The sequence below is a fragment of the Lissotriton helveticus genome, chromosome 5_1 (genome assembly GCF_964261635.1).
Source record: "Lissotriton helveticus chromosome 5_1, aLisHel1.1, whole genome shotgun sequence".
NCBI classification, from domain to species: Eukaryota; Metazoa; Chordata; class Amphibia; order Caudata; family Salamandridae; genus Lissotriton; species Lissotriton helveticus.
The window spans coordinates 1,934,183,314-1,934,208,110 of NC_136065.1; the positions used below are offsets into that span (position 1 = coordinate 1,934,183,314).

At 50.4% G+C, this 24,797-nt stretch overlaps 2 protein-coding genes and 1 long non-coding RNA gene across 43 annotated transcripts in view; 2 read left to right on the forward strand and 1 right to left on the reverse strand.

Moving 5' to 3' along the window:
- Window positions 1–15,761, forward strand: part of HOXB3 (homeobox B3) — a 68,805-nt gene extending 53,044 nt beyond the window's left edge. For all 5 annotated transcript variants that reach the window (XM_078645544.1, XM_078645547.1, XM_078645546.1 and 2 more), the window contains 2 exons: window positions 9,437–10,008; window positions 13,376–15,761. In XM_078645544.1, coding sequence (XP_078501670.1) covers window positions 9,555–10,008; window positions 13,376–14,145 — 1,224 coding nt within the window. In that variant the 5' untranslated portion in view covers window positions 9,437–9,554 and the 3' untranslated portion in view covers window positions 14,146–15,761. The remainder of the gene's footprint in view (window positions 1–9,436; window positions 10,009–13,375) is intronic.
- LOC144756055 (uncharacterized) overlaps window positions 1–24,797 on the reverse strand; it is a 1,542,626-nt gene that overhangs the window by 52,888 nt on the left and 1,464,941 nt on the right. The window lies entirely within an intron of this gene.
- Window positions 16,558–24,531, forward strand: HOXB2 (homeobox B2). Its single transcript, XM_078641436.1, has 2 exons — window positions 16,558–19,306; window positions 23,077–24,531. Exons 1-2 carry the CDS (start codon window positions 18,883–18,885, stop codon window positions 23,730–23,732), a joined length of 1,080 nt encoding a protein of 359 aa, XP_078497562.1. The 5' UTR covers window positions 16,558–18,882; the 3' UTR covers window positions 23,733–24,531.

Genomic DNA, 24,797 nt, shown 5'->3' on the forward strand with positions numbered 1-24,797 from the left:
CGGTTTCGCCCTGTCAGAGTGCTTATCTGCTGTAAACACAGTTGTAAGATAGTGAAGTCAGACTCTAGTGACTGAGGCCAGATTAGGCCTTGCATAACACTTACTAATGTCATCAATGAGGCCAGGACATTGCGCAGGGCGAGCCTGGCACACAGACGTTTCCAATGAGCTCGCCGTTTCCCAGTGAGTAGCTGCAGTTTGCCTGGCTCTTCCTTTGTAGGTATATGGGAACACCTCGTCTCTGGCTCCTACACTGTGCCTACTTGCCTGCCTAGCACATCTGGCTCCTACAACTACTGAGACGGAGAGCCGGGTCAATGCAAACTGCTCACTCAGCAGGGAAACATCCCCTCTGAATGTCGGAGGCCTCCGCCCAAACATCAAACAGCACATACACCCACAAGACACCATTTTGCTACAGGCCGCTGTTAAATCGGCAAGATGGCCCACTATTGTCCTCTGTGTGAGAGAGCGTGGGTGTGCGCCGGCCCACCGCCCAGCTCCCTCGCCAGCAAAGTGCAAGCTCAGGTTATCGGCCCCAGAGAGAGGGAAGACGGTCCTCGCAGGCCCAGCTCCTCCCTGGCCTTGCAACAGGATGTGAGCTGCCCCTAGCTTGGGGCCTCCAGACCTCGCCTCGGTGCCAAGGGCAGCCACCCGCTCCTCCGCCGCCTGGAAGCGCCAATACACAGCTCCACTTCTCCTCGGAGGGCACCCGAACGGCGACCCGGATGATTTCTTTGCCTTTTGGGTTGAGTTGGCCAAATCTGGGAGTTTATCTTCGCATCCAGAAGTAGGCTGGCTGGAGGCCGAAAAAGTTCCTGATGAACAGATCCACTGTGAACCAGAGAAACCCTGACGTCGGTCGGTCACGTGTTTGCATAATCACAAGCATTATTTTGGGGGGCCATCTGGAAGAATAGAGACCCTGTTGTGTTCCGCCGGCCTCCGGTCCACCTCGAGCCGAAAACAGGAGCCCGCTGCCCTGCGAGGGCCGGGACCGTGTCTGACCGCCGTCGAATCTCCTGCAGAAGGGCTTTTGGACGAAGGCCGAGCCCTGGCTGCTGTGCAGGGGAGTCCCGCTGCAGACAGGGGCCGGCTTTGGTTTCACAGTTCGGAGGCAGCTCGAAAAGCACTTCCGTGGATTGATCATTAATCTGGTGAGTTATTACTTCTTCTAAGCAAACGTCACGATAGAGAGAGCGAGAGCAGAGGAGAGGAGAGGAGAGAGGAACCACTCCGGGAGACCGGCCGCAGGCAGCGTGCAGCGCATCCCGCTAGAATCTTTGTTTAATATGGCAGTAAGTGGGTGAAAGGGGATAGCCCGGCCGTGCGCTCTCTGCCAGGGACTTACCCAGAGAAGGCGACTGATGCACATAATCTACTGGCCTGGGCTTGTGTGTATCCGGGAAAAGGTGTCCAACCCCCTCCCCCCTTCAGACACCTGGCGAATGCTGGAGCAACCCATAACTTTAAAACTGGGGTGTGCCAACCCTCTCAACGGCCCTCACTATCAAAAAGGACTAAAACGAAGTATGAGTATGTCGTTCCAGCTCTGTCCCTCTGTCTGTCTCCAGTCCATCACCGGACTGTAGTAAGCCACTACGCAGTCTGACACTTTAAAGTATGGACTGACAGTGCACGAATCAAGATGCCACCGAACGCCCAGTGGACAGCCTATTAAGAGAGTGCGTGTGTACGTAACTGTGCCAGGCTGTATACGTACGTGTGTAATACACTACATACAATAGTCATGTATGAATATCCACGGCGCAAGGCAGTCGCATGAAGATCTCATGTTTGCTAGTTCACCTAACTCAGACCCTTTGTACCACGCTATTTCTTGCCTTGTAGTGGTGGTTTTAGCGCTGCAATGGGCCCTGCGGTCTTCTCGGCGCTTTCCGAAACACTGACTCATTGACAGAGGGGCAGGCCTCTCTCACTGCCAGATGCCGCCCCCAATCTTTATTTATAATCTGCTGACGGGTTATACAGAGCCAATATTCGGTGTAAGGCGCGTGGAATAATGCCAGTTAACGAGTGTATATAATAAAAGATAATATCTGGCTGCAGCCAGCAGACTTGGCCAGGTCAGGGGAAGCCTAGTGTGATTTATGTGCGGAGGGGAGCGGGTGGGGGCCAGGGGTGTGCGAGGAGCAGTTTTATGGGAGATTAATAACAGCGGCATGCGGAAGGCCTATGAATTATTCGCGTGTCCCAGAACGAAAATAACTTCCATGCGCTGCTGCCTTTCCTGGGGCTGCTGCTTCCACTGAATAGAAAAACCTGGGAAATTAAAATAAAATAAAATTGTCCCGCTCCCTGGTGCTCCACTAGGGATGTTCGCGAAAAACGGAGAAAGTGAGCAATAAAGTGTAGAGTTGGGGTTCTTTAACAGCGCGTTTGTTTCCATTAAATGTGTGTGGCGCCAAATCGCAGTCGCTTTGTGCTTTAAGCATGGACGCACCAAACTAAACGTTATATTTTCGTTGAGTTGACTGCGAGCGATTTGGTAAACAGTTCTTTTTCGATGTGTATATTATTACGAATTTGTTCTTCGTTGGATTGACGATTCGTTGTTTCCGATGTGATAGTCTGAAAATACAAATTTTATATCAGTTCAAATATATTTTTAAATGGAAAAAATAAGACATGAAACCTCTATGGGACACTAAGACACAACGGCGTCTTTAAATTCACACATAACGTAAAGGAGTGAATATTCTAGACTCTAACTTACGATACGTTTCGAAAATATCCTTTTTGAGATTTCGCTATTTCTATCGTCATATCTTCACGTGTAAGAAAACAACTGCACATTTTCACGCAGGCCTCTGGGGATTTCTGGGCCTCAGACACTGGATAGTTTCAGACCAGAACTTGTTTATTGAGTTGGAGGCCACGTCCTTCGTTGCCTCCTGTTCTCTCTTTCTTTCCCAGCCTCCCTTCTGCCCCAGGACGCCACCCTTCCCACACTCACTGGACAGGACGGCTCTTGGTGGGTGAGTCGGTGCGGCCATTTTATTCACGTTGCTGCAGTCGCGTAGGACCTGCTGCGGGGCAAACGATGACCGCCAGAGATGCACATATCATATATAACGCTATTCGAGGCGGTGCTACCAAGGGTCACAGATACGGAAGCCACGGTTTCTGGGTGCCAACCCCCACTGCAAGGCAATGGACACTAACACATCCTTGTTTTTTCTCAGATCCCCTTCAAAGTGTGTGCTCTGGGCCTGCATTCATAAAAAATTGTGCTTCGGATGCAGGGCCCAAGAGACTGCTACGTGTTGCCCTTTTTTTATCCAAAGTTATCGGGCGCCCTACAAACACACTGGCACATGCACGCGCGCGCACTCGCACACAGCTTTAACATGGCCATATTGCATGTTTGCGCGTGAAACAAATACTGAAATAGATCCCAATGCTGAAATACAAAACATACAACGTAACAGGTCCAGGTGCAGGCCTGCACACCGCTTTGCCGCACATGCATCCTATTCCACCAATAGTTGTGTAAGGTGAAGGTTGAAAAGATGGGGAGCCGAGTGGGCAGACAGTAGTGAGTTTTCCAGATCCGGAGAAGGGTTCTGCAGCGTCTTTCGAGGCCTCACTAAAGATCAGGCCCCGACCGAGCCAGAGGCTGGCATTCTTTGGGTTTCAGATTCTCTGAGAATAAAAGCCCCCCCCCCCCCCCCCCAGCTGATCAGCTCAATCTGAGACAAGTCCAAAAGTAGACCACGAAAGCGATGCCTGTGTGCACCTCCCAGGACGAGGCTAGGCCCAGAGTTCCCCACTCGCTGGATCTTCAGTGGCCCCACAGTGTGGGTGGGAGCTAGGCCCACTTGCTCCCTTCTCGTGGAAGCCTGCTCCCGCTTCAAGGGGTCCTCATAGCTTTCCTTTCACTTATCACGCCTGCAGTCAGCAGATCCGCCTGGGGAAACTAGTAGGCAAACGAGAGCGCTGTGGAGGCCAAACAATAGTGAGGCAGAAAAAATTTGCAGACACTAACATTCTGCCTCCAACCCTCCCTCCGCCCACGCAGTGCGAGGCCTCTCCCTTCTGTGTCTACTACAAATACAACTTCTCTGCTTTCAGCCTGCGGCCTGTGTGGTTGGTGTTCTTCTGTTCCTACCCAGCTTGTTGTGCACAGTGTGCTGAATATGGGGCCGGGACGCCGGCAGATCCCACGGTTTGCATGTCATCACACAACTTGGCCTACTCGGAGAGCAGGTACCTGTTAGTAGGCAGCAGGGCATTTCTGCCCCCGTTCCGCCAGTGTTTCTGGGAGTTGACTGGCGTTAGTAAGGCTAGATATCTCTAATGTGCTTTTGTGGGGTTTATGGCAGTGCATTGGTTTGCCTGCTTATGGGAATTGTGCTTCTCTGGATGTGCGTGCATTTGCTTTGCATCTTGATATACGACTACTGCATGTTATATTCTTTCTGTCTGCTAGCACTTCCACGTCTCAGTGTAACGGTTTCTGTGAGTTTCATTCAGTGCATGTGTGTTGTAATACATGTGCATATGTGTGTTTGTATGTACACGGCTGTGCATGTTGTACATGTCCGAGCATTCGAATGCATGTCGTGTCGTTATATGACTGGAAGCATGTAGTGTATTTTAATGCTTACAACGCTGTTTTCGTGCCTCTGAGTGTGTGTGTGTATCTCTGGGTATCCCTCCCCCATGCACTAAGTCTGCGCGTGCGTTTGAATCTTGGTATTCTTATTGTGGGCATTCAAGGCTGTTTCCTCAATTGCGTGTGGTGTATGTTCATCCCCAGATGTGTATGCGCCTACGTGTTTCTATATGCGAATGGCTGTGCTGTGGTGTGTGCATTTGTGTAAGAGTGGGTGTCTAATGTACATGTTTGTGTCCATCCTTGCTGTCATTGTGTCGCTGCTGTTGTGACCATCCATGTTTGTGTATGGTGCTGTGTGTATCCGTCTGTCAGCAGTTATGATTACGGGTGTCGATGTGTGCTCAGTCCGCGCAGTGTGTTTTTGTCACTCATGCCAGTGTGTCTGTACCTGTGTATGTATGTCTCCTGTTTACTGCTGCTGCGTCTGTGGACATTATTAACCTTCTTCTATGTCTCTGTGTGTGCCTATACCTCCTACTTTGTGACTACAGCTTCAATGTGCAACATATGCATGTTAGGGCGTGATTACTGCAGGGATCATTCCTTCCTAGGTGCTTATCTGCATGTTTCGGCTGTTCTGTCGGTGTGTGTGCGTGTATTCCTGTGACCATGCGTCGTATTCGTGTCACACTTGTGTGTGTGTGTGCGTTCATTTGCTTTCGCAGGAATTGTTGGGTCTTATTTCCTGAACAGGCCTCGTGGCGCCTTTATACAGCTATGTTGTGCTTAGTCATGCTTGAATGTAAGCTTCTGTACCTCTGAGGGCATTTTCGTGCTGTGTATATGGATGTGTTGCGTACATGTTTCTGCTTGCACGTGTTTGGGGGATGCAAATGTGTACGTACATAAGGTTGCATGTTTGTACTATGTTTACATCAACTGCTGTGTTTATTCGTGTGTGTGTTTAAGAGTGTAAGCTGTGCTATGTACGTGTGTGTATGTGTGTGTTTATGTATGGTTCTATTTGTTGACAGATGTATTTCTATTGCCTCCTGTATAAATGCATTGTTTCTTCACGTGTCTGTCTGCGTGTGGATCTTCATGCTGCTTCTCTGTTGTGTGCACTTTAATAGGGTGTTTCACTTTGTTTTAATGTAATTACTTATCGGCTTTGGTCTCGTTATGTTAACATTTGTCTGTTTATTTGCTGAAGTATGTGTGTTGCTTGCATGTGTACAAGTGTCTTATGTTTCATAATGCTTGTATCTTGAGCATTATATGTCTGCTTGCATGACTGTTTAAGTGCACCTTTATGTGTGAGCATGTCTATTTCTGTTTTTTGCTCTGGCTCCTTAGGAATTCCTGTGTGAACGCGCACGTGCGTGCGTGCGCGCGCCCCAGCCTAGCGCCGAAGTTAGCCTGCGTGCACGTGTTTAGGGCGAGCAGGAAGTGCACCAAGGCCCTGGCTCGGTGATTTACATGCTCTCATGACGCTTCCCGTGTGATATGAGTCCAGCTTTGAAGTGCAGACACCTCCTGCCCATGGGCAGGTGTGAACTTCGGGCTCTTTGCGCGTGGACTCTTCACACCCAGATAGCCTTGAAGTTCATAAGAGGCCCACACTGGGATCACAACAACACCGATCTGTTCGCGGACCCCTGGCACCCTCCTTTTAAATTGAGATCTCCCCCACCTCGCACCTCCAATCAGACCTCCGCGGGGTTTTCATTAACTCTTCAGGGTGCAGGTCTTACCTCCACCCCCTCCCGCGCTCCCTTCCCCCAGCACTGGAAGTGGGATACGTACCATCGAGTGGCACTAGGTTGGCCGGATGCCATTTAAATAACAACAAAACACATCTGCAAATAGGAGTCTTCTTTGAAATGCTCCGGAGTGACACCTGGTTGAGAATCTCACTCCAGATCTCACGCTCGAGCCCTCTCCGTCCACCACGTCGCCCCCATTAGCATATCCCCCTTTCTGCTTGTGACGCCGTGTTTAGCAAAAAAAAAAAAAAAAAAGGATTAACACGGACAGGCTTGGGCCCGGCTATCTCCTGGCCTAAAGAAAGGCAGATTTGGTATTTTTTCCTCCCAATGCCTCGCCTGCAAGCCTCTCTCCCCGCAGCCGTGCAGGGAGCGCTCTCTCCTGCAGCTGGCTCCTGGTGGACCTGTGCCTGCTGGTGGGGGGAAAGCAGAGGCCATTGTTAGCAGCCAGCAGCAGGGCGGACCGAGTCTGCGGGGCGACCACGGAGCCTGGCCACTCATCGCCCTGAGCTGTGCAGCGGATCTGGGAGTGAAGCCCTGTCGGCGGAGGCGCGCGGGAGCCGGGCAGGCCGACCCGACCCTCCCCTCCTGCCTCCTCTTGCCCGGATTGCTGGCTGCCTTTCCTCCCTCCTCTCCTCTCTCCGCTCCTTCCTTCCTTCACATGTTTTTTCCTCTCCAAAAGGAGGGCTTGATATCTCGCCTATTGATTGCCTTGGGTGGCGCTGGATGTGGGCGATATATTCCATGTCTGCCGGGGCTGCTCTCCGCGTCGTCAGAGGCTAAGGTAAGCTGGACTCAAATAGGCTCTCACTTTGTGAATGGCGGAGTATATGTCCCGGTGATTTATGGGCTTATGACTTGCATCGAGGTTCAGGCAGAGTTCACAAAGCTTTAAGCTTCCCTTCCACGCAGGACTGCCTCGTCTTTTCCCTCTGTGCAGCCCCCCCCGCCCCCGTTTTTTTTGCTTTGCTACCCCCACCCCCAATAAAGGCTGTGTTGTTTTTTTCCTGCCTGGAATCTGGTTGTGTGCGAGAGGGTTGAACTCGAAGGAATGTGCTGTATTTTTCGGGCAGGCCATGGCCGTTCTTTCTTTTGAGCGTCTGTGGGTATTTTGTTGTCGTTTTTTATATTAACGAATGATTATTTTTGTCCATAGCCTGTGTTTTTTTTTTGCTAATTATCCCAGGTGCGGGCGATTTTTCTTGGGGAAAAAAGTGCGCTCTGGATATAAAGGTTAAGTAATTCAAAAGGGAAAGAATAGGTGGTTTTCAACACGGAGCCGGTCCCCTTTCTGAAGACATCCACCCTCGCGGTTCTTTCGTTTTCCTGGGGTTTTTATGTCCTGCTCCAAACCTGAGCGCCTCTCGTCTGCTCCTAACATTCCGTGTCCCAGATTTACCTTTTATTTTATAGATTTTCCTTGAGAGCGAGGCCCACAGCTGCCCCCGCCTCTATGGCCTTGCAATTCTTTTCCGATTGGAACTTACAAATGTTGTTAACTCTGAAAACCAGACCAGGGTATATCAGACCCGCGGTTAATTGGGACATCGTATAATTTATTATTTATTATTCTGTTTGAGCTTTCCAACAATCCCTTGGAGTAAATAATTAGAATAGCGTCGTCTGCGACAGAGATGAATGAGTGACGTCTGTGACGGATGAAAGATGATGCAGAAATGCCGCGAAGCCACAGCACGTCCGGCTTTTACAATAAATGCATTTTTATTATGACTGTTATTTTTAGCTGCTCCGGGTTAAAAAAACATGCCTGTCCCCCGTCCCCGTGCGGCTATCTAAAGCAAAACAGAAAAGGCGTCTGCCTAGGCCCCAAATGTCCCCGTGTACAGTAAAACTCTCCCTTAAATAAACACTGTGGTGGGTTCATGCCTGGGCCTTGCGAATCGGTGCAACTCGTTGGTGGAAACGGCTTTGTGTAGCTGTGCTTGGAGTAAGAACTGCTGTCACAAATGCGGAGTTATTGAACGAACGGCGGTATAAAGTATGAGTGCCTGCATCTCGAGAATATACGGTTTTATGCGACTTTCAAGAAACAGTAAATTTAAGAACAGGTATTCAAATTTCGTTTCGCAAGACATGAAATAGTCGCATATTTTTTGGGAAAGCAGGTGCTTGTCTTCCTGAAATACAAAATACAGTTCAATGCTGGTTGAGCTATTCCACCAATTTATTTAACCTGGGTTCCTCTTACTGGAAAAAAAAGACAATTTCCAAAACTACGCAAACCAATTTTATTTGAATGCATTGTTTGTGATCAAGCTTCGTTAAAGAGACACCAGGCCCGAGCGACATTGTGTCTGCTGCCGAAATTCTGCTGAGCGAGAATGACAGAAAGAGCCCAGGCCTTTTAAACCCCTGTCCGCAGCTCGACTGACCCCCATACATCACATCATTTTGGACACTAGACAGTGCCTATTATTCGGTGCATTTTACCTCGGTAGGGCTGTACAGTGTTTGAGAAGGGAACACAAAACGCAGGCCTTCGCGGGTTTATGGGAGGCTGTGTGCTCGGTGCACAGCAAGAACGAATAAACAAGAACCGGTCCTAGAAGAGGGGAAGAAAGCAGGGCACAGCTGGGCCAGCGTCTCTAACTTGCTAGGATAAAACCGCGTTTGCTGAATTCTCACTGCCTTTCTGTGGGTGTTCACGTCACACGGAGGCCCATTGCTAGATACAGATATGTATACTCATGTTGATACATTAGGGGGTGACGTGTGCTTTCCGAATTGGGCACACTTAATGCACATTATGTTTTCTTTTCTGTGAATAACAGCTCTGACCCTTGATGTTGGTTATAAACTGCGGTTCTGTTGTATATGGTTTATTCTGTTAAAGTTTAGGATTGGAAGGGCAGGCTGCCCCTATCTAATTGTGCATTGAGTCCTGCCAAGCAGGGAATGGTTTGCGGTGCTGATGGTGATAAGATAGCTTCAGTGTGTTCAGTGAGAGGAAGGAGCCCGCATCTGCGAGGCCTGTGTGTGCAGAAGCCATTGATGTCATGTGCTTTTCAGACTGTAAGATGGATCTCTGGCCCCACTACTACCCCGTGTGTCTCTTGTAACCTTTCAGGTCAGCTTCGGAGAGACGAGTGGAGCGGGGCCGTCACGTGACCTTGGGGTGCCAATGTTCTTCCACACGGGTGTCAGGACCCTGGTAGCCGCTGAGACACACCCCGGGAAGCCCAGTGATGCAAAAGACCAGCTACTACGACAACGCCACGCTCTTCGGGGGCTACTCCTACCAGGGGGCCAACGGCTTCGGCTATGATGGCCCCCAGCAGAGCTTTCAGCCCTCTTCCCACGTTGACAATGACTACCAGAGGTCGGCCTGCTCCCTGCAGGCGCTGGGCAACGCGCTGCCCCCCCATGCCAAGAGCAAGGAGCTCAATGGCAGCTGCATGCGGCCTAGCCTGCCCCCAGAGCACCAGCAGCCCCCGCCTGTGTCCCCGCCTCTTTCTGCCACCAACACCAGCAGCAGTGGCAGCAGCAGCAGCACCCAGCAGCAGCAGCCTGGCAGCAGCAGCGGCGGCGGCAAGGGCCCAGCCAAGCAGGGCTCCAGCACCACCCTCACCAAGCAGATCTTCCCCTGGATGAAGGAGTCAAGACAGAACACCAAGCAGAAACATAGCTCCCCTAGCACAGGTATATCCCACCTCCAACCGAGCACTCACAGCCATCACAGCAGATACTGCCATGTCAGCCATGACACGCGGCAATGTGGAAGTAAATAACACGGTGGCACCGATGACAAGAGGGGTCGGAACCTCCATGCACGCGTGTGCTGTGTGTGTACATACACGCACAGTCTACACGCCATGTATCACCATTGTTAAGTGTGCAGAGGGGCCATGACTCACAGGCAGCAGAGCCACGAGTGGGTCAGGATGTCTCTCAACTCCCTCCACAATGGTACTAAATAAATACCCTTTCATACCCTGTGCACCTGCATATATGGCTGATGCCATAATATGTGTGCAGGAGCAACCAACACAGGCTGGAAGGGGTTACACGTGTGCAGTGTGGTAAAATCATGATGCTATTAGTGGGGTTGCTTCCCTGTGTAAACTAATTGCTACATGCAGTCTGTGAAGCTGTAAAATGTATTTCTCATGTCAGTTATGTTATTTTGCGGTAATAAACTTTAGTACTTTAGTCTGACCTTCGCACTGTAGTAATAAAAGTGTGACTGCGTGTTTACTAGTAAAGTTTCCCTAGATAACAAATGTTATTGTGCCACATGTATTTTTACTGCCATGGCATAAAGATATATTTATATATGCCAAGTCAGTGAAAATATTTTTGGCCCAATACTGCTTGGTATTTAAAGAGCAACTATACTAACAAACACGGGTTTTCATTTATTAGTGCAATCAAAAGTACAAATTCTGTCTTATTACCACAGTAAATTGAAATCTGACATGTAAAAACAATGTTTGCTGCCTCAGAAATGGCATGGTACAGTGATTTTACATTGGTAAACCAGTCTGCTAATAGTCAGACTTCTTAAATGTGCTTTTCCCTCACTGCACAAAATTAACCCCTTGCATCCACATTTTGGTTACATATAATTTTGGAAGAAAGGCACATGAAAAACTGCATGCCGTAGACCATATGTGCAGAAGCTAGGAGTGCATTTAATATGCCATTTATAAAAGTTGTAGGGGGGAAACATGCCCCATTGGCGGCCTCATGGATCATTCCAACTAAAAGTGGGGAAGGCTCGTGCTAGATGCCTGGCTCTGGCACATCTCAAGGCCCCCTTCAAACCTCGAGCCACAAATGAGCCAGGCCTCCCCTGATTTCTGCCCACCTCCCCATTTAGTCACCATCTCTTAAAAATGTTTTTTTGTTTCACCTTGATTATGTAATAATTTGTGTATTTATTTTACACAGTGCACTCTTGTAGCTCAGTAAAGAATTAAAGTCAATGCATTAACTTTGCTTTAAAATGGGAGAGAGAAATACTCATCTAGAGTCTGAAGTGCACAACCAGGAAACCTGGGATCAAGTCCAGAATCCCTTATGATAAAATAATGTGATCCTAAGCAACAACTGTGTTTACTGGGCCTCCTTTTCCTTTCACCATCACTTCTGAGAGCTCCTTGAAACACCTCAGTTTAGGGAGTACACTGTATGCAACCTCTCTCCCAAATGTTTTAATAGACTTTTCATCTACAATACCACCCTAGGCCACCTATAGGGTACACATGACGACTGACGGGACTCTGGGTGCAGTAATTGCATCATTTTAAAGGCGAAGAGGGGACATGAAAAGTTCATGTTTAGAAAAAAATCACTACTAAAGAGAAATGCTTCTGCAAGTTTAAGAATTACACATTTTTTTATTTTAAGGAGTATTCTATCATATTGTATGTGATATTTGTTGCACAATGTATATGCCAGGAGTGTTCACAGCTCACTTGTGTTAAGGGCTCTTAAAGCCTAGCTAGAACTTGGCTCGGCTTTTCCTATTAATTTGCTGGCTCGCCAAATCTAATCCCCACAATCAACATAAGACAAAAATTACTATCTATCTACCTACCTTCCGACTTATCTATTTATCTACCTTGTCTCTCTATCTTTCCTATCTGTCTATATCTATATACCATGCTATTGACTACCATTGTTTCATGTGTGGAGGGGACACAACTCATGAAAGGCAAAATCCCAATCAAACCATGCAGCCTCAACTCTCTCTCTCTCTCTCTCTCTCTCTCTCTCTCTCTCTCTCTCGGAAGGGAATACATACAATATTTATCAACACAAATCTTATATGGTTTATAGCACGCTGCTTTTTTGTGCATATTGCTTAAACACAGAGCACAGTTTTAGTAGGTAATACCATGGGTGAACTAATAAAGATCTGAATCCACATTAAGACACTCTCTTCGACTAGATAACATGTTTCATTGGGCTACTTCTATTTTCATTGGCATGGTCTAAACAGCATTCCAGTGAAAATATAATAACTATTGCTGCATAAAATTATTTTTGAAGCAAGTGCACTATCTCCATGTGCTCCACAGGTGTCATGATTGAATGGTCATTTTACCAAGGAAATCAACTAAGACAATCTCCTAGGGCAAATGTAATTTGGTTTTTACCTCATTGCCTTGATTTGATTTGATTTTTTGTAACTATTGCACAAGAGCTAACAACATGACATATATCACATATGCAGAAGCTCTGAAAGGAATGTGCTTGTCATTAATCAATGTGGTGGCAGTGGCGGGCATCATGCCATAACCCACTCGAGTTCATTCACTCCCCCCCCCCCCCCCCCCATACTCAACAGTAGTGGTAGCACAGCACACTCAATGCATCGCAGGCATGCGTGTGTTACACGTAAGTCAGTTACATCACACCTTGTCCCACTGTCAAATATCGAGCCAGAAGACTGCACGTTGCAGCGCGAGGTGTAGATTTGGTAGCTGTATTATATTTTACGGTCAAGTATACACGAAGGCAGTAGTTCCTTGGATGAGTCCCACATGAGGTCTGCCTCTCCTCTCGCTCCCCTGTACCCGGAGACCTCTGAGAGCACATTGTCTGCTGCTGGGGCATGCCCTATCTCTGTGTGCAAATGTGTAGGGAAGGCCCACCCGATTGAAGCTAATACACATTCTAGAGCCAGTGGGAGTGCACAAACAAACACTATCTGTTCATGTACATAAGATCTGTGTCCACAAAAAGACCCACGGCAGAAGCTGATGAGAGGAACCCCACAGTAGTCTAATTCCCAGCCATGAAGGACACCTTTTATTAAAAGTGTTATCTGTTGACAATAATCCAATCATAAATATTGGCCGTAAAAGTCGGCTCTGCCTGACATGATCCAATTTTCCTAGAGCAGGGCAGGGTTGGGACAAGCCTCTTAATAAACGCCAGCCTTATAGAGTGCAGGCTAATGGGGAGGGGGTTAAGACGGGCTGCCTGCTTCAGGATTTATTAAGAAACGATGCTTTCAATTTCTGCGTGTAGTAATTATCTTTTATTTCATTTCCACCAGTGGAGCCGGGCTGCGGCGGGGACAAGAGCCCCCCGGGCTCGGCGTCGGCCGCCTCCAAGAGGGCGCGGACGGCCTACACCAGCGCGCAGCTGGTCGAGCTGGAGAAGGAGTTCCACTTCAACCGCTACCTGTGCCGGCCCCGCCGGGTGGAGATGGCCAACCTGCTGAGCCTCAGCGAGCGGCAGATCAAGATCTGGTTCCAGAACCGGCGCATGAAGTACAAGAAAGACCAGAAGATCAAGGGCATGGGCGGCTCCTCGGGGGGGCCCTCGCCCACGGGCAGCCCGCCCCTGCCCATGCAGTCCTCGGCCGGCTTCATGGGCGCCATGCATGGCATGAGCAACTACGACCCTCCCTCCCCGCCCCCTTTCAACAAACCCCACCAGAATGCCTATGCCATGGCGACCAGCTACCAAAACCCAATCAAAGGGTGCCCGTCGCAGCAGAAGTATGGGAACACTGCGTCTGAGTACGACCCCCACGGCTTACAGGGCAATGGAGGGAATTATGGGACCCCCAATATGCAAGGCAGCCCAGTGTACGTGGGGGGCAACTATGTGGATTCTATGCCCGCCTCGGGGCCTCCGCTCTATGGTCTCAACCACCTGCCCCATCACCAGGCGCCCCCCATGGACTACAGCGGGGGGCCTGCCATGGGGTCCGGCCAGCACCACGGACCCTGCGACCCACATCCGACCTACACAGACCTTTCCACGCACCACCCATCCCAGGGACGGATGCAGGAGGCACCCAAACTGACCCATCTGTGATGGTGTGGCAAAGCGGACTGAGGGGAAGACAGGGGGGCGCCATGTTAGGGTAGTCGAAAGGACCCCTGTGCGAGGAGTACACTGAAACAACGCTGTTCACCTGGTAAAGCTGTGTTCTTCAGAGGATTTTTTTCCTTCCCTGCATTTTTGGGTCAAATTTTGCTAATCTAAAACAGCAGTGTCTTTAAAGCACGACTAACCTCTTCGATATCCAATACCTCTGCGTGTGCGCATTTCTACCTTAACACACACAAGTAAGGTCCTAGGAGACAGACACACAAGCGCGCAAACACAACATAAATAAAAACACGCATGCAGAAAAGAGATACAAACAAGTACCGACCTATACACACAAACAACACATGCACCCATGTGAAGACAACTGATCCACAAACGGGCAGACAGGCGATGGACACATAATAATATTTGCACACGGCTGCAGACACACAAAGCACACATAAAGACAGCATAAACAGGAGGCATACACACACACAAACACACATGTCCATTTCAATTGACGGTGGCATCTTTCTCTCATTCATTGAGAAACATTCTTGAATTCAGGGAGGGATGTGTATGCCAAGTCCAAATATATACAAATAATACTGCACAAGAAAGGGTGTGTGTGTCTCTCTCTATACACACACACACACACACATTCGGAATACCACTCAAATTATAGACACACACACACACACACACATTCTGAATAACACTCAATTTGCCCAATTTGTATTAACTCAAATATGTTCTAGGGGTTCCAAAAAACTTGTAAGGCCATGTTTATGCAAGAAAACTGGAAAATGCCCAAGAGCTCTATTTGCCAGCCCTGAACAACCCAGTCCATGTCGCCCCCTTAGGCCACAAACAGTGATGTCTTCGTTTAACTCCCGAGTTAAAGCCCTCAGGCCACTCTGCAGGAGGAGCCATTTCATCACTAGAAGAGCTCCATGTTCTTGATCCACTTTAACGTGAAAACAGGGTATATTTTAACAAGCCGCGTGTCCTCAGCTGAAAGCCGGGTGATCATTTTTTATATTCCGTAGGTGTGAGTGCTTTCAGGTCTGGGGACCCCGCTTGTTGCACTTAGTTTACATTTAATGAGTGAACACAATTTTTGTTGAAAGGCGTTCAGCCAACTGAATAGTAGCGTCTTTCAGATCTGTGAGTGTGTGCGTTCTGGTGAACACCATATTATATATTTATTGGTTATTACAGCCAGTTAAACTATTTTCCCGTTTCTAGTATTATTTATCCCCCCACCCAACATCATAATGTATTTATATGCGAAAAAGAAAGCTGTACTTTTTTAGTTTCTACTTGTTAACTAGACTGTTGTGTTTTTCTTCCTGTTGTTGTAAGAACCTGTTTTTAGTCCATGTACCTTCTTTAGCGAGACCAAGAGTTTTATGTTGCCGTCGTGCTGATTAACAATGTACTGGTTTCAGGAGGCATGAGGACAGAAAGCAGAGTGTAATTGTGTAATCCTGATAAGAAGTGTAGTTTCCCTTCCCGAGATCTGCCGTTTATTTTTTCTCCTTTGTAGTCTTTTTTTCCTTGCTGGAAGGGTTGTCTGTTGAAAAAATCTTGAATAAAATTTTCTGTTATAAATTTTACCTTGTTCTCTCAGTCGAGTTCATCAAGAATAGACAGTCTGAATTTCATGTTGCCCCTTTCCTTGCACCACAGGTTAAAGTTACATTTATTTGAACTCACCCCACCCCCTCAATCGAGACAACTAGGAGAGAGTGTCTGCTCAATCAATATCCCCTCCCCCGACACCCCGGCCTGCTGGCTGTTCCTTCGTATATTCTCCCACGCAGAATATTGTTCCCAGTGTGTCTGCAGCTACAAAAAGACGTCACGTGGCCCGCCAGCAGGGCAGCCATTGGGCCTGAAATGAAAACAAAGGGAAGCCATTATTCACAGAAGACCACGACTTGGAAGGCAGTGCTCTAAAAAGTGAAATTAAACCACTAAATAAACCGGGAAGGTGAGATAACAGGGGGAAATCATACATGACTATGGCCAAAGATAGTCTGCACAGGGGGCGAACAAAGAGATGCAGCGAGGCAGAGCAGGGAGCCATTGGCCCGCAGTGTCTAGCCCTGAGAGAACCCATTTTATGGGTGGCAGTTAAAGGGAAGTTTTATGGTATGGAAAGGTCACATGCTAAGTGAGATTGTGTTGCAGGGTGCAAGCTCGTTCCACTGCAGGCCCCCTCCATGCTCAGCTCCGATTGAAATAATGCCTTTCCTTCTTTAACTCGATGCTCGCTGGATTGAGGGCTCCGTCCGTGGTGGGCACCGGTGCCCACCACGGGTTGCTGTGCTCGGCAGTGGGCAGCCGTAAGCAATACTAAGAAGCAGCGGAGCTCCCTGGCATCCAGGCAGAAAATAATGTAACATTCGGGGATGCTAGAATGTGAAAGATGCTAATATTTGAAAGTATACGAGCTGGATGCTTCGATTTGGATCAAATTCCAAGGCTCAGGATTTCCGAGAATCTAAATCTCCTTTTTTGGTTGAGGTGGCCTAGTTGTAAAATACAAGGGCGCCATGTTGTTCGATTGTGTTTTGTCGCTCTCATTCTGAGTGGGGAATCGTCTCTGAAGTACGTTAAAGAACGCAACAAGGGACGACGGAGGAAAAACATAAATAAGCAGGGGAAAATGTATGTTGTGTCTGTGCCCCAGGCTGGTATCCGTGCGTCCTTGTCGTTACCCTGCAGCTTCTACGATCTGTTGTGTCACAAAATGCGGCATTAATACACAACCTGCTGCCTCCGCCTCGCCTGACACAAAGAATGTGCAGAAAAGTCTTCCAGAAAATGCAGGAGGGGATGTTTACCTCTGGAAATTCTGTAGGCCTTAACTTTTGTGTTGTTTCTGTGAACACAAATGAAACAGAAATTACATTTTCAATCTATTGGAACGAATATCTCCTCTGTTGTTAAAATGTCCCGATTCTTGAGTTTTTCCTCAGTCTTTTGATCCACAGATATGTTTTTTGTTTCGGGCGAAAGAGGTGTGGTCCGCTTCTGCAAACAATTATTTCGTCGAGTTTCCCTCCCGAAGAAAGTCGACGTGTGTTTTTCGCAGATGCCCCCCTTCCTGGAAGTTGTGATTGCTCCTTTCAGCCATAATCCAACCAGAAACTGATGCTTGCTGAACTCTCGAAAGTAAACCCCGAGCTACGGGTCCAGTGCTGAGCGCTGGTGCATGAGGAAGGAAGGTTAGAGCAATGCATTGGCGCTGACGTTTCCTCGCTGGCTTTATTTTGTAAACTGCTGCTGTCTGTTTCTTGGGCGCAGGCCTGGCTGCGTCGGCTGGCCCCGGGCTTCTCTCTTTAAAGACTTCCCCTCCCACACACAAACTCCACTGACAATCGTTTCTTAGCTTCGAGCTGCTGCTCCCACGTCCCTCTCACCCTGACTAGAGCAGAAAAAAAGGGAAAAGCTTCAAAAGGATCAGACAGTCGCACACTCCTGGCTGACTTCTTCATGGATTTTTTTTCTCCTCTGGATTGTAAACAGCCAGTCACATACAGCGAGTGGACTCGTCGTGTTTTTCGTTTTCAGCAGAAGGTTTGGCGCTATCTGCTGCCCTTTCCTCGGGTCTCATAAAGGTTAAAATTCTTTAGTGTGCTGCGAGGGCGAGCTGTCAGAGAACCGAGTTGCCCGGAGATTGATCGCCCACCTCCTTTTGCGTTCTCGGGGTCAGTTTTTTTCTTCAAAGCAGCCTTGGTTGCCTCTCCAGTTCCTCTCTTTCATTTCTTAAAAACATTGCTTCCCCGAACCCAAGTTTCAAAATCGGATCCAAGATCTTCTCAATGGGCCTGAAACCCAGCACATGAAGTTGATTTTTTTCAATATTTGAGAAATGAGAAACTGGCTCAGGCACACACAGAAGTAACAAAGGCAGCCGCATGGTAGCCCGTATACTCACAATCTGATGATGGCTGCAGCATCCCTGAAGCATGCAGCGTCCCCTCCTGTGCTCCGGGAGCAGCTTTGGGGAAGGTGTCCTCAGCTCGCCCTGCCCTGACATTGTTTGATCCTAAGTCCAAACCAGAACTGAACGCCTCCAGATTTTTTGTCTTGTTTTGTTAGTGCTAATGAGGCCTACCTCGGGTGTCCTCCTGGCTTGTTGGGCTGTCCCTTGCTCAACTTATGGAAGTTCTTTTCTAGCCCTCATTTCGTCCTCCCATCCATGTCAACACTTTAAAGATTAATGGCCCCGCATCTTAATTGCCCTGCCTGCCAGATTGCGCTAATCAGCCACCCTCCCTTCTGCTCCCACCGTGCCTGCCCAGGTAAGGAAACGGTTAAAGGGAAGCATCCCTTTGCTAGTAGGGCTCGCGCCGAGCCCCGTCTGTGCCTCGCTGACACTTGGGGGTGGGGGAGTCACAGTATAATACACGATATTTTACACCCCCATCATACCCACCCGGACTATTGAGGGGGATGGGATAGGGGCGAGATGCTTCCTCTTGATTTTTGAATCAATTAAAGGAAATAATGCCTTCTGTTTTCCACCAGGCCGCGTTTGCCATTGGCCAGGGCTGGTCACGTGTCCAGGATTTGGCTGCAATTTCGCCTTAGCCTCCAGTTTAATAGAGCGAGGTCCCCATCCGCCCGTATTAGCAGCAATATAGCGTGTATAGGGCCCTGCGGACAGAGGCAGGGGCCCGGCCGCTCGCCTGCGCAGCTCCCCGGCCCGGCCTGCCTGGGGGCGCCATGAATTTTGGATTCGAGAGGGAGATGGGTTTTATCAACAGCCAGCCTTCCCTCGCCGAGTGCCTGACGTCCTTCCCCGCTGTCCTGGAGACATTTCAAACTTCATCAATCAAGGACTCGACATTAATTCCTCCTCCTTTCGAGCAGAGCATCCCCAGCCTCAGCAGCGGCCACGGCAACCTCAGCAGCGGCGGCGGCGGCGGCAGCCAGCCCAGGGCCCGCGGCCAGAAGAGGCTCTTGAATGGAGGGGCCCAGCAGCCCCCGCACCCGGCCCTGGCCCAGCCCGGGGGGCTGCCCCTGGCAGCAGAGTTCCCCTGGATGAAGGAGAAGAAGTCAGCCAAGAAGAGCGCCCTGACACCGGCCTGTTCTGCCTCCCCCTCCCCGTCCTCCTCGGCGCCGGCCTCGGCTGCAGGATCTCCTGAAGGTCGGTATCCTGGGAGTGGGTGAGCTCGGGGAGCCGGGCCTTTGTCTGACTAGGGATCCCGATATAACCGATTGATTCTTTTTCATTGTGGAGGGCCGAAGTCCCCTGTCCAAAGGGAAGGCAGTCTACCTGCCCCCATACGAAGCCTGGGTCCGGGGTGCTCCCCTGGGGCGGCATGCATCTGGCTGGTATACTGTGTACAGTACTGGGGGCAGCAGATTTTTCCACCGTGCCAGAAGGGCATCCCCTTGGCACGGCCTGGTTCCCTATTAAGGGGGTGCGAATCCGTTCTAAGCCATTCACTAGTAGGCGGGGAAGGGTGCAGTTTTGGCTTAATTTGAATAGCCGCTCCTGCACAGGGTGCAGTATTTTGTGTGTCGGGGAGGGGGGCGAGTGACAGCACCTTGTGCAGTGTTGTGCATGTGCCTTGCTGTCTATGCACATTGTACAGTGTTATGTGTGGGTTGAATGGTTGAAGCCTCCTGTCCCTCCACATTCTGCAATACTGTGCATGGAGTGGGTGGCTGCACCTTGCTGTCCATGCACATTGTACAGTGTTATGCGTGGGTTGAATGGTTGAAGCCTCCTGTCCCTCCACATTCAGCAATACTGTGCATGGAGTGGGTGGCTGCACCTTGCTGTCCATGCACATTGTACAGTGTTATGTGTGGGTTGAATGGTTGGAGCCTCCTGTCCCTCCACATTCTGCAATACTGTGCATGGAGAGGGTGGCTGCACCTTGCTGACCCAGCACAGTGTACAGTGTTATGTGTGGGTTGGAGCCTCCTGTCCCTCCACATTCTGCAATACTGTGCATGGAGAGGGTGGCTGCACCTTGCTGACCCAGCACAGTGTACAGTGTTATGTGTGGGTTGAATGGTTGAAGCCTCCTGTCCCTTCACATTCCGAAGTATTGTGTATGGGGTGGATAACTGGACCTAGCTGACCCAGCACAATATAAAGCGTTGCCCACAGTGTGTGTGGCTTTCTCTGCGCCGTGTGCAGTGTTGAGCGTGAGGTGAGTGACTGCACCTTGTTGCCCCAGCACAATATATACAGTTGCCCGTAGATTGAGTGACTGCTCCTGTAGTGTGTGCTGTGTTGTGCATAGGTACGTGGCTGCCTCTGCACAGTGTTGTGCGTGAGGTGATTGGCTGAACCTTGCGGCCCCAGCAGAGTATACAGTGTTGCCCATAGTATGAGTGGTTGTCTCTGCAGTGTGCTGTGTTGTTCGTGTCTGCCCCTGCACAGAGTGCAGTGTTGTGCTCTGGGTGCCTGGCTGACCCTACACAGTGTGCTGTGCTGTGTTGTGCGTTGCTGCCCTTGGACAGTGTGCTGTGTTGTACATGAGATGTTATTACGCCAGCACAGAATACAGTGTTGCCCATAGGATGAGTGGCTGTCCCTGCAGAGGGTGCTGTGTTGCCCCTAGAGTGAGTGGCTGTCCCTGCACAGGGTGCTGTGTTGTGCATGGGGTGACTGGCTGCCCCTGCACAGTGTGCTGTGTCGCCCATAGGGTGATTGGCTGTATCTGCACGGGGTGCTGTGTTGTCTCTGGGATGCCTGCCTGGCTGCCCATGCACATGGTGCTGTGTTGTGCATGGGTTGCCTGGCTGGCCTTGCACAGGGTGCTGTGTTATGCATGGGTTGCCTGGCTGTCCCAGCACAGGGTGCTGTGTTGCATGGGGTGCCTGGATGTCCCTGTACAGTGTGCTGTGTTGTGCATTGGTTGCCTGGCTGGCCTTGCACAGGGTGCTGTGTTGTGCATGGGTTGCCTGGCTGTCCCAGCACAGGGTGCTGTGTTGCATGGGGTGCCTGGATGTCCCTGTACAGTGTGCTGTGTTGTGCATGGGTTGCCTAGCTGGCCTTGCACAGGGTGCTGTGTTGTGCGTGGGTTGCCTGGCTGTCCCAGCACAGGGTGCTGTGTTGTGCATGGGGTGCCTGGCTGCCCTGCACATGGTGCTGTGTTGTGCATGGGGTGCCTGGCTGCCCTCCACAGTGTGTTGTGTTGTGCATGGGGTGCCTGGATGTCCCTGCAGTGTGCTGTGTTGTGCATGGGGTGCCTGACTGTCCCTGCACAGGGTGCTGTGTTGTGCATGGAGTGCCTGGCTGCCCTGCACAGGGTGCTGTGTTGTGCATGGAGTGCCTGGCTGCCCCTGCTCAATACACAGGGTTGCCCATAGGGTGAGTTACTGTCCCTGCACAGGGTTCTGTGTTGTGCATGGAGTGCCTGGCTGCCCCTGCTCAATACACAGGGTTGCCCATAGGGTGAGTGGCTGTCCCTGCACAGGGTGCTGTGTTGTGCATGGAGTGCCTGGCTGCCCTGCACAGGGTGCTGTGTTGTGCACGGAGTGCCTGGCTGCCCTGCACAGGGTGCTGTGATGTGCACGGGGTGCCTGGATGTCCTTGCACAGGGTGCTGTGTTGTGCATGGGGTGCCTGACTGTCCCTGCGCAGGGTGCTGTGTTGTGCATGGAGTGCCTGGCTGCCCTGCACAGGGTGCTGTGTTGTGCATGGAGTGCCTGGCTGCCCCTGCTCAATACACAGGGTTGCCCATAGGGTGAGTGGCTGTCCCTGCACAGGGTGCTGTGTTGTGCATGGGGTGCCTGGCTGCCCTGCACAGGGGCTGTGTTGTGCATGGAGTGCCTGGCTGCCCTGCACAGGGTGCTGTGTTGTGCATGGAGTGCCTGGCTGCCCTGCACAGGGTGCTGGTGCTGTGCTGAGCATGGAGTGCCTAGCTGCCCCTGCTCAATACACAGGGTTGCCCATAGGGTGAGTGGCTGTCCCTGCACAGGGTGCTGTGTTGTGCATGGAGTGCCTGGCTGCCCTGCACAGGGTGCTGGTGCTGTGCTGAGCATGGAGTGCCTAGCTGCCCCTGCTCAATACACAGGGTTGCCCAAAGGGTGAGTGGCTGTCCCTGCACAGGGTGCTGTGTTGACCATGGGGTGCCTGGCTGCCCTACACAGGGTGCTGTGTTGTTCATGGCGTGCCTGGCTGTCCCTGTACAGGGTGCTGTGTTGTGCATAGGGGGCCTGGATGTCCTTGCACAGGGTGCTGTGTTGTGGATGGGGTGCCTGGCTGCCCTGCACAGGGTGCTGTGTTGTGCATGGGGTGCCTGGCTGCCCTGCACGGGGTGCTGTGTTGACCATGGGGTGCCTGGTTGCCCTGCACAGGGTGCTGTGTTGTGCATGGAGAGCCTGGATGTCCTTGCACAGGGTGCTGTGTTGTGGATGGGGTGCCTTGCTGCCCTGCACAGGGTGCTGTGATGTGCATGGGGTGCCTGGCTGCCCTACCCAGGGTGCTGTGTTGCGGGTGCTGTGATGTGCCTGGCTGCCCTACACAGGGTGCTGTGTTGTTAATGGGGTGACTGGCTGTCCCTGCACATGGTGCTGTGTTGTACATGGGGAGCCTGGATGTCCTTGCACAGGGTGCTGTGTTGTGGATGGGGTGCCTGGCTGCCCTGCACAGGGTGCTGTGATGTGCATGGGGTGCCTGGATGTCCCTGCACATGGTGCTGTGTTGACCATGGGGTGCCTGGCTGCCCTGCACGGGGTGCTGTGTTGTGCATGGGGTGCCTGCCTGCCCCTGCACAGGGTGCTGTGTTGAGCATGGGGTGCCTGGCTGCCCCTGCACAGTGGGCAGTGCTGTGCACAGGACGAGTGGCTTCACCTCGCACAGTGTGTTGTGCTGCCTGCTTGAGGGGCTTGGCTCCCACCCTCCGGCCTGTGTTTGCCGAGCCTCTTTCATGGCTGCTCGCCTTGTGTTTTGCAGATACCGAGGGGCTCCAGGACGGCGGCAGCGGCTCCCGCAGACTGCGCACCGCCTACACCAACACCCAGTTGCTGGAGCTGGAGAAGGAATTCCACTTCAATAAGTACCTGTGCAGGCCCCGGCGGGTGGAGATCGCCGCCCTGCTGGACCTCACCGAGAGGCAGGTGAAGGTCTGGTTCCAGAACCGCCGGATGAAGCACAAGCGGCAGACCCAGCACAAGGACCACCTGGACGGGGAGCTCCCCTTCCAGGGCTCGGAGGACTGTGAGGACGACGGAGAGGGCAGCAGCTCTCCGTACAGCCAGGCCATCGAGAGGACAGGCTCCATCTTAGAAAAGGAGGCCTTCTCCCATCCGGCTGAGCTCCCCCTAGAGCCAGGGAGCCCGGAGCCCGGAACGCCCACCACCCACTCCGCTCCCACAATAGACCTGGGCAGCAGCGCCGGCCTGGACAATGCCTTCCCCGAGTCTCAGGACACCTCTTTGTTACCAGACTTGGGCTTCTTCTCGCCCGATCCCTGCCTGCAGCTCTCCGAAGGGCTCTCCCCGAGCCTGCAGGGCTCACTGGACAGCCCCGTTCACTTCTCCGAGGAAGACTTCGAGTTTTTCACCAGCACACTCTGTACTATAGACCTGCAGCATCTCCATTTCCAATAGGAGCCGTCTCCAGCCGGCCTTGGCCACGGTGCCAAACCCCTTCTGTAATATACATTAGGTCGCTCGCCTCAGAGCTCTCCACAGTGTGGATTAAACGCACCATAGATCTATCGCAGGATTAAACCAGGCTCGTAGAGACACCTCTGCTCCCGTAGACCGCCACAGTACGAGAGCATGAACAGTGTCAGTATTGTCTCAATTCAGGTACTCTCCCATCGTTTGTTTCTTCTTCCTCTATATTTATTTATTTATTAGCGTCCAGGCATTCCAGGCCGTCTCACGATATCTGAAAGTACACCTTTGTAAATGCTCCGAGTAAATTCTCAGGAAACGAAAACAATGATTTTAGACTGCTTAAACAGTGGCGACTAGTCCACTTTTTAAGTTTTAGAGGTAGACTTATTTATGGAGATTCTTTAATAGTAAATGGCAAACTATTTATTGCACATTATTTTCATAGAATAAATGTCTTTATAACAAAAAAAGCTTGTGTGGTTATTCATGTTTTCAAAATGAGAGTTGCCCTGGCTGGTGTTTTTTTAATGGTTGATATATTTTTAAAAACATTATTTTCGATTTTAATTATTCTCTTCATACCGCTCAAGCGATTCCAAACAAAATAATAGACTGTTTTATTTGACATTTTAATAATAGAATTAAAGACACAATATTACACATTATCTGTCAATTTAAAAAGTGCGTGCTTACACCTTAGACAGATTTTGTTTAATTTCAAACTGGATTAAAGTGTGTTAATGTTAAGTTGATCCATAGAAATGGATGCACAGTAGTTTTAATATATTTGGCTTAAGAACGTCGCTTTGCTGGGTAAATGGGCAACTCACTATTTTTTGGCTGGTGTTTTGTTATTTCTCAGTTGAGGCGAGAGAGCATTTGCTTGGTTTTGGATGAAACTCGCTGAAGAGGATTCTGTATTTCTTTTTAAACTTCAGGGTTCCACTCTGCCAACAGAGCACAGCGAAAGACACCTCCGGCCATATTTTTAAAATACTCTTTAAATCCCGTCAGTGGTCTGCGCAGCTGTTGTTAGATCTTGAGAGTATT

Coding starts and splice junctions, on each gene's coding strand:
- HOXB2 (XM_078641436.1), top strand. CDS start 18,883: ATGAATTTTGGATTCGAGAGGGAGATGGGTTTTATCAACAGCCAGCCT. Junction 19,307..23,076: donor GGCTGCAGGATCTCCTGAAG/GTCGGTATCCTG, acceptor TGTGTTTTGCAG/ATACCGAGGGGCTCCAGGAC.